Source organism: Camellia sinensis, chromosome 3 (genome assembly GCF_055761805.1).
Source record: "Camellia sinensis isolate YWXY chromosome 3, ASM5576180v1, whole genome shotgun sequence".
In the NCBI taxonomy this organism is placed as follows: Eukaryota; Viridiplantae; Streptophyta; class Magnoliopsida; order Ericales; family Theaceae; genus Camellia; species Camellia sinensis.
In genome coordinates this window covers 194,231,903-194,241,379 of record NC_138963.1, presented here as the reverse complement: position 1 = coordinate 194,241,379, position 9,477 = coordinate 194,231,903, and the positions used below count along the sequence as shown (strand labels likewise).

Here is a 9,477-nt window from a genome sequence, read left to right as displayed (position 1 = left end):
AGCTAGGTTTTTTTCTTGGTACAAGGAGATCCATTTTGTTAAGAGTTGAGTTTTGATAAAAGTTCTTATGATTGAATCTTAAAATATATATTTTGAATAACAAAAAACTAAAGCACATGCATGTTACACAAAACATTAATATAGTTATATTTTAACTAGAATTATTGATTTAAAAAATGTGGGATTAAGTTTTGATCAGCTCGATTCCTAATCCCACCCTTGAAAAATGTCCTCACATATGCCAAGTGAAAAACTATATATAATTTTTATTTTTTTTATTATAGGCCTCGTTTGGCAAGTAACTTTTTTAACCAAAAAGGTAAAAAAATTACTAAAAAAACCAAAAAGCCAACAACACATACTAAAAAGTCAAAGATTTCATTTTCTCTATTTTTTGCACATCTTTTCGTAAAAAGTCAAAACGTCATTTCAAATATACTAATTTTTTTTACATTACATTTTAGTCAAAAAGTTACTAAAAAAACCTGTTCCCAAACGAGGCCTAAGTATATATAAGTTGAAAATTCTAAATTTCATAGCTTATGTATTTAACCAACTTCAAAGTAAAGATTACAATGGTCTTTACAACCACTTATTAGTGCCATTCTATTAACTCGCATGCTATTCCAAAAAAAATATAACCACCCAATACTACTTTTGATTCATCTGCTTTAATTTCAACTGCAAACAAACAAACAATCCAATCCATGTCTTGAATTGTCGTGTGAATTTCCAGTCTGGCCAGATGTTCTCTCGTTAATCACATTTCAACAGATACAAAATGCTCCAAACCTTCCAACATTACAATATGCTTCCCCAAGGGCAATATCCTTGTTCCGTTATCATCCACGATGCTAAAATGCTTGCATGGGTCTACCTGTATGCTTGTTTCAGCAGTTGTCAGTAATTTTGAAAGAACCCCAGTAAATCCAATTAGAGTTTTTCGAGGGGCTCCTCTAATCCTTCTTGCCAATCGAGTGAACAGCATTACAACATGATTCCCATCCATACCTTCATTGTTAAACACAGTGATGACTGCTTGAAATCTCAACAAATTACACGACGTAATCTTATCAACATCTACATAATCAATCCCATCCGCTGTCTTGTTGACCGTGGTCATAGTTGGCAAACTCACTTTGTCTGGTAAGGATGCAAATTTGCAAGTGTAATTGGAATAACTCAAACCATGTCCAAATTCATACACCACATCCCCCGTGTAGAACCGGTAAGTTCGTCCTGGGTAGCCTCGCGAAGGGTTGGATCGTAAACTCATATCATTCATAGGCACATTGGTAAAAGATTCTGGATACCATGTCATTGGGAGCCGCCCACCTGTTTTTCTTAGAAGGTGAACATCATTCTCCATTTGATACAAATAATTGAATCCTAGGCTTCACAATAAAATTATAGTCGCTCACTACTAACCTGGATTGAACTTTCCAAAGATGACTTCTGCAATCGCTTGTCCGCCAGCCTCGCCCGGGTATCCTATCCAAAGAATGCTTGCAATTTCTGGGTTCTCTTTTGCAAAAGATACATCAATAGGTCCACCTCCCATTAAGATAAGAATAATAGCCGCTTTATTTGCAGAGGAAACAGCAGAGATTAGATCCATTTGTCGACCGGGCAATAGGAGGCTCACCCTGTCACGCCCTTCGTTTTCTTGAGACAAATCAAGGCCCGCAATCACAATGACCACATCAGATTCTCTGCTAACATGAACAGCTTCCGCAAAGCCGTCACTCGAATTGCATTGTATGTTACTACAACCACTAGCATATAAAGTTTTTGATACATAAGGCCAGAATCCCTCAAAGAGGCTCCTTGAATTACAAGGCACACCTACATAGCATTGAAAAGAAAAAATAAAAGAAGTCCACAAATATGCAATTTTCAAAGCATTCAACTTAATATGAAGTCAATTATGCTACGAACACAAAAATAAACAGAGAATGCAATGTGAATGGACAAGATTTTATAGGATTTGTTGGCGGTGTTCACTTCAAAAAATCGCTGTCCATATATGATGGCTAATGAGGCATATGAAGCAGACTTATTCATATGAAGCATACCTGTGTAGTCTCCACCAAGTTGGCTGGAATCATTTGCTAAGGGTCCAATGATGGCTAATGAGGCTATAAGCTTCTGATTTAATGGTAAGAACTTATTGTCATTTTTCAAAAGTACAATTCCTTGCCTTGCTGCTTCCAATGCCAATTTCCTGTGTTCTGCAGAACAAACGTCCGGAGGACCCAGATTTGCAAATGACCCCTTTCCAGGCTCTCCGTTGAAAAACCCCAGGCGAAATTGAACTGAGAGCAAGTTCAAAAGAGCTCTGTCGATGTCATCCTCTTGAATTTTTGATTGCTTAATTGCTAATTGAGTATACTGAAGAAAATATGTACCACAGTTCATATCAACTCCTGGCCATCAAGATTGAGTAAAACATTTATCAGAAAATTTAGGGCACGACTTAGCTTTAAGGGGTCCCTAAGGCTGTACATGAGTGGTCTAAGGACATAATATGAACAATCGCAGAAGGTCTTGAGCTAGGAAGCACGGATACAGATACGAGATACGGATACAACATGATACGGATATGGCGATACGACAAAATTTGAAAAACTAGGATACGGGTACGGCGGGGATACGTTCGTAAAAAATATTATTTTAACAATTTTTAATAATGCAGTATGCATAAAAATAAAACCTAAAGCAAAAGACAACTTGATAAAGAAGAAAGATTCCTATAAAACTAAGAGTCTTCAAGGTCAATAGTTTCAACTTGTTCCCCTTCATCAGTGAATATCACAAGACCTTAGCTAAAGCCAAAAAACCATTCTTAAATAAAAATTTCAGCAAATATACTTTTTTAAGTCATCAATGATAGCCTAGGAAGCACGGATACGGATATGGTGATATGGGGATGTGGATATGGCGATATGTCAAAACTTGAAAAAGTATGATACGGGTACAGCGGGGATACATTCGTAAAAAATTTTTTTTTTTATAATTTTAATAATGTAATATGCGTGAAAATAAAACTTAAAGTAAATTAATAAATAAAGAGAGGGATTCCTATTTAACCTAAAAGTGCTCAAACATTCATAAAACATCCAAAACTAAAAGCAAAAGCAAATGCAAATGTAAATGCAAGTTAAACATCATCCTTACATGCCAACATCAAAAAAAGAATGAGAGCAGAGAGAAGAAACGTGAGAGAGTGAGAAAGCGAGAGAGAAGTGAGAGAGACAACAAGGATATATCAATTTGACAAATTCTATTACTTTAACTCTCACTATATTCCTCTTATCAAAGAACTAAACAAAATATTATAAGTAATATGTAACTTCGAGTATTCGATACTTCAAAATTAAGTATCCGATACTTCAAAATTAATAAAAAATTAATTAAGAAGTATCCGATACTTTTAAGAAGTATCCGATACGTATCCGCGAGTATCCGAAGAGTATCGGTATCCGATAAGTATCCGATACGGATACGTCACCCTTTTTGAAGTATCCGTGCTTCATAGGTCTTGAGAATGGGAAGACTAATAGGCTTTCTCCTTTGATTGGGAAGTAGGAGTAGAGAGGTGGGAGAGTTATAAGATCGCAAATCCCCTCAACTAGGAAGCATTGACATGTCAAAATGAGTGAATGTAGCAGATACTGACACACAACAGACATGGGAGTCCATGTGTTGGAGTGTTAGTTTCTTCAACTATTATTTTTTGTAGGATACATTGGGACACTTCGCGAACATGTTGTCCTGTGTTTGGACATGCCTCAAACACCTTTGTTTGTGCGTGGTTTTTTTAATATTTTAAAAAGCTTATTTCGAATCAAAGGAAAATAAAAAAAAATAAAGAGAGGAGAAAGTACAAAAAAAATAAAAATACACCCATATTGTAGAGACCCTAATTTTTTTTTGTCATTACACTTGAAACCCTGAGCCTTAGGCTAATAGCATTTTAGCCCTAGTTTCGTAAAAGTCTACGCAAGGTCTCAAGTAAATAATAACTTCTCAGTGTGTTACCATAATTAAATCATAGAACGCCACTTTATGATTGGAACTATCCTAAAACTTGGTTTTATTTATTTTGCCTCATAATTTCTAAATTAATTCACACATTTTATTTTATTTCTATTTTTTTTTTGTTTTTGTTGTTCTTTCATTTATTATTTATTTGAATGGAATACTATTGTTTATTTGGATATATACATAGTTTAAATATATACATATATATATATATATATATATATAATATGTTGGTGGAAAAGTGATTGGATAACAACAAACAAAAATAAAATAAAATAAAATAAAATAAAAACTATCTAGATATTTAGTTATCTTAGCCATTAAGCTACCTTATATTATATAAATTGAGGGCTTGTCCAAATCCACTCCCACGTTTTTCTAAAGCCCAAGGAGAGGGTGAGAGAGGGAGAGTTGGCTCAAGGGAAGGGAGGTAGAGAAGTAAGAAGAAGAAGAAAAAAAAAGGGGAAAGAGAAGGAATTCTTGAAGGTAAGAACATACCTCTTCCTTATTTTCTCCAATCCTTTCATCATCTCATTCTATGGTCTAGTATGCCTCATGTTACAAATTGATGGTAAATAGGGTGTTTTTTGGTGTGTGTGAAGGTGTAGGTATGAAATAGTATCATAGTCTTGCAAACTTGTGAAATTAGGCACTGCTTCAACTTCTCTAATTTAAAAGAAATATCAAATCTATCTAATTCTCAAATCTGAATTTATTGTCGGATATTTTATGTGTTTAGAGCTTGTGAAAATTTTATTAGCTCCTAATTGTGTGTTTTTAGGGCTTGGATAATTTGTTGAAAAATCTGGTCCTGAATCTCTGAAACAGTCCACTTTTAGCAATTTTATAAAATTCTAGAAAAATCATCTTGTGTTGGTTCTTCTGTCAAAATTTAGAACTCTGAGTCCTCTTTCCAACAGATTTTATTTGAGTGAAAACCATCGGGTAGATTGAGAGAAAAGTTAGTTTTCCCAAAGGGTGACAAATCTGGACAGATTTTCGAACATAGTTTGTAGATGAATTTGTGGAGGGGCTGTGCAACTTTTGAAAATTGGAACTGAAACTAGACAGATTGAATATTGTTTCCGTGCAATTTCAGCCCCTAATTTGGCCTAGAAGTATTTTTACCAAAGCGTTCTTGTTAGCCCTGCAGAACCGAACAGTGCTGGAAATTGTGTTATATTATGTTATTTGTCTCTAAATGTTTCAAAGCCTTTTTAATGTTATTTTCTTGCCTTACTATACTTATGTATGATGACCATGGACTATATTTCCTCTAGTATGTTTTTCCCATACTCGTTTAAATGACCGAATTACCGAATGTGACTAACTTATCTAGCAAAAGATCTAATAAACGGGAAATGATAAGGGGTTGGCAATGGGTGACGTTTATCTTAGTGTTTTAGAACAATTTTATACATATGCATGACATGAATTAGGATGGGATTAATACCAAATGAGTTAAGTCTTGCGTAAGCAGTTTAGGCGAGCCCCTAGGTTGACCCGGATGTATTCAGACTCTATGCGGTGGATTCAGGGTGTAAGCGAGCCCTAAGCACGAATTGGTATGGTATGTGCAGGGTGTAAGCGAGCCCGAGGCACGATTTAGGTGTAAGCGAGCCCACTTGTTGGCCGTCCCTTTTGAGGTCCATCAATGCCACTGACAGGTAAATAACCGGGAGGTGGGCATGGGTGGTAAGGTCTGCAAAGCAGCAAAAGGGGGAGTTCTGAGTAGTCCGGTGTTTAATCTTGTGGTTGGGTAGAAGGATCTCTTTGGGGGGATTCTAAATGCCTAGTCTAACTACTAATTTACAAAACCTTAATGGAAGTATGTTATGTTATCTGATTTGTTTTGTGTATGATTGATTGATAGAAGATATGGGGGTGTGTGTGTTTTTATTGGGCATTCCAAGCTCATGGCATGTCATGTCAGGTGAAGAAGCAGCTTACGACGGGGAAGGTGATCCCGAAGGCAATCAAGATGAAGTTTTAGAGCCGTGGTTCACTTGAAAACTTGGACTAGTAGTTTGTTTTTGTGTTCTCTCTTCTTTTACCTTTTGGTTTGACAATGTTTGTAAACCTCTAGTGGAACTCAAATCAGTTATCTATGTTATAACTTTGCTTGTATGTGTATATTAACATATTGTGGTTATCTCTTTTGTTTGAGTTGTACTTTATATATTTCTCTTGCGGTCTCAAAACTTTGGGGCGTGACACATATATACATTGATATCTCTTATATCTCAGTATTCTAAATTTATATTCATATACATAGTAAATAATTTTTTTTTGTGCCCCATGTTTGTATCCGTATCTATGTCCATGCTTCCTAGCCCCTCAAGCTCACATAGTCACACCTCACAAGGGAACACTCACATAAGGTGTATCCCTCACATCAAATTATTGGACAGACACAAGTAGTTCCAAAGGTATACACTATATGGAAATCAAAATTCATTTTTCTACTTAAATTCAGATGAGCTCTTTTCTTTTTCTTTCATGCTCTGCTTTATTTACATGCATACATGAGAAAATGCAGTGACAACCTGTCCTCATTTCAACCCTTTCAATATGTTTGTCCCATCTCTCTCTTTTTTAGCTATTTCAAAATTTTAAAATGAAAGGTCATTGGGGCATAAGCCTTGTCCGCGGATGTTGAAAACAGTAATAACCCCTAACATTTAATTCATTTTTAGAAAAATGAAGGGCATGAAAAAGCTCTAGAATCATGCTTTAAATTTTAAGCCTTCAACATTGGAGCAACAACCTAACCTGCTTTAATAACATCAGCAACGGCATCTTCAGGAGCCTCGGAGTATCGCTGATATTCATATATCACAGCAACGGCATCACAGTCTGTGGTGATATATCTGTATATGCATTCACAAAGTCAATCCAAACAATATTTGCCAGAAACTGTTTTTGGAAACAGTTTGTCAAACTAAGTTTTCTGTGTTTTTTTGGCAAATGAAAACGAAAAATCATCCTCAACTAGCAGAGTTAGTGGCTACCCTTGAAACCCCCATTCAATTCGAGCTTTCTGCAAGAGATTTCTGTGTGCACATGAAGGCACTCCATTGACCTGATTATAGGCACACATCAAGCAGCTGGCTCTGCCTTCTTCAACACAACTCTGAAATGGAGGCTGATAAGTATCCTCCAAATCCTGCCTAGTCACCTGGTCACCAAAGAGTGAAACAGAATAAAGAACAAAAAACCTAATTCTTCTTCCTAAACATCAGCATCACAGACAAAATTGACTGTGTGGACGGACCATTAATTTTTATTATTTTTGGAAACTAACTGTGTCCATATGGCCATGCTTGTGGTTATGTGTGATTGTAATAATGGCTAGTTATACTAATTAGGTACCCAAAAAATGTGATTGTAATAATGGCTAGCTATGCAAATTAGGTCACATTTAATATGAACTGTAAAAGATAAACGTTAAATTTTGGAATGCAAAAACCAAACAAAAATTGAACAAAAGAAATGGTGAGGGTTCAAGTCGCTCTATCCCCAAAAGCCAATTTGACTCCTTTCACTATTGATCCTTTGGAACAACTCAATGAATTTAGTCTATCCTAGGAGGCCCCAATGACACATATCAAACTCATCCAATTTTTATAGTGCGATGGTTGGTTATTCACGGACTAGCTATACCTACTGTTTATTTTTTGGAGTCAATATCAGCAATGCAATTATAAAGTTCATATCCTAGGTGTATCAAAAAAACTTTCTTTCCCCTAAGTTGAGTGGACGGGTCCACCCTGAAACAAATCTTTTAAAATTTTCTTCTTTCATATGTTTCTAATTTGATTTATGTATTCCTAAACTTGACCAATATTGTTCAAGAGTGTTATTCACATGTATGTATGCAAAAAAGTCAAATCAAATCTTACATCATCATTATTACCTACATTTTCTTGCTACAAGAAACAGTAGTTACTCAAGTATATAAAATTGTGAATGAAAATTAGGTAAACCACAACATGGGTTGTGGTGAATTTGGTCTTACCATAGCATTGAAGCCAAAACTAGTGAAATTCCCCCAATTCTCCAAATCATAAGCAATGAAATGCTTGCAACAAGCAGACACCATCAAACCACCATCACCACCACCACCACCACCAAATCCCTCCCCCTGCAAACCCCTCACATACTCTACAGCATACTCCGCCGCCACCATCGGATCCTCGCCGGGCGTTTCTTGGCCCCTCCCCCACCTAGGATCCCTAAAAACATTCACATTAGGGGCCCAAAAGGTCAACCCAGCCTGACCCACATTGTACATTGCCCTAGCCTCCACCCCAATAGCTTTCCCAATCAAAAACCAGAGACTCCGATTAAAAGAAGCTGTAGTGAGCAACACTTGAGGGAAAACAGTGGCGGAGGAAACAGGGCCAGTGAAAGTAACCCCGGGGCCATTGGAGGCGAGGCCGTGGAGGGACTCGGACCACCACTCGTAGGCGGAGATGGAGAATCTGGAGATGGGTGTGGCGTTGTTGGCTAAAAGGTTGATTTTTTCTTGGAGGGTGAGGAGAGAGAGGAGGTTTTGAGCCCTGGTTTGGATTGGGACAGAGGTGTTGCAAAAGAGGAGGTGAGAGTTGTGGAGTGGTGGTGTACATGGAGATTTGAGAGGTGGGTTTGGGGGTTTGGAGGAAGGTTGTTGGAGGAGGAAAGAGAGTGGGGAGAGGGTGGTGGTGGTGAGGAAGAGTTTGATGAGGAGGATAGACAGGAGGATTGGTTTCCATCTCCGCCATAGCCACCTTAGGACCATTTTTGTAACTGAGGAAGGGTCATGTCATGCCATTTGGTCAACTTTTAACAGATTTGTACTGCGCTTTGACCTTCTTTGTGACGGTCTGGGACTACGAACTAGAGTGGGATCCTGATCTCCTGAATTGTAAAAATCCAACGGTTAAAAATAAAATTAACTAAAATAATATCGTTTTGATTAGTAATTTAAAAAAATTCAGTTTTAATTCAAAATTTCCTCCGTACGCAGATATAGTGTACGCAGATATAGTAGAAGTAGTAGTAGAAGGTGGGAGTGCGAGAGAGAGAAGAAGAGAGAGAAGAGAGGCGGGAGTATCGCCGCCCCGTCATTGCCATAGTCCAACCGTCACCGCTGTCACTGAGGTGAATAACATTTTATTCATCTAATTTTACTTTTCTATATTGTTGATTTGTGCATAAATTTTGAATGAAGATCTCTCTCGCTCGCTCTTTTTACATAATATCTCTAGGTATTTCATTACTCTCTTCATATTCATTGTTTATTTGATTAAAATCTAAAATTTCTCTTTTATCAAAAAGAAATTCATAACATCAATTTGAGTTTAATATTTTGTTTTTTCATAAGCTCAAGTTTTTTGGATGTAGATTGTGTAATCTGCATAAACAATGCCGTGAGTTTTAATTTTTAGTTTT

The 9,477-nt window shown here is 36.7% G+C and overlaps 1 protein-coding gene and 1 long non-coding RNA gene across 2 annotated transcripts; one reads left to right on the top strand and one right to left on the bottom strand.

Annotated features, from left to right (window-relative positions):
• Positions 1–513: 513 nt before the first annotated feature.
• On the bottom strand, positions 514–8,901 carry LOC114300000 (putative beta-D-xylosidase 6). The gene is made up of 6 exons (XM_028244837.2): positions 8,063–8,901; positions 7,056–7,222; positions 6,817–6,914; positions 2,076–2,426; positions 1,429–1,845; positions 514–1,335 (listed from the first exon to the last, which is right to left on the bottom strand). The coding sequence occupies exons 1-6, from the start codon at positions 8,822–8,824 to the stop codon at positions 761–763; spliced, it is 2,370 nt and encodes a 789-aa protein (XP_028100638.2). The 5' UTR covers positions 8,825–8,901; the 3' UTR covers positions 514–760.
• LOC114300001 (uncharacterized) lies at positions 4,412–6,177 on the top strand. The gene is made up of 2 exons (XR_014365051.1): positions 4,412–4,530; positions 5,978–6,177. It is a non-coding gene; the product is annotated as an uncharacterized LOC114300001 (long non-coding RNA).
• Positions 8,902–9,477: the final 576 nt, after the last annotated feature.

What these genes read in the sequence shown, in the direction of transcription:
- LOC114300000 (XM_028244837.2), bottom strand. Translation starts at nt 8,824, where the DNA reads ATGGTCCTAAGGTGGCTATGGCGGAGATGGAAACCAATCCTCCTGTCT. An exon ending in ATTGAATGGGGGTTTCAAGG is followed by an intron (nt 6,915 to 7,055) that starts GTAGCCACTAAC and finishes ATGCATATACAG; the next exon opens with ATATATCACCACAGACTGTG. An exon ending in CTTTGGAAAGTTCAATCCAG is followed by an intron (nt 1,336 to 1,428) that starts GTTAGTAGTGAG and finishes TAAGAAAAACAG; the next exon opens with GTGGGCGGCTCCCAATGACA.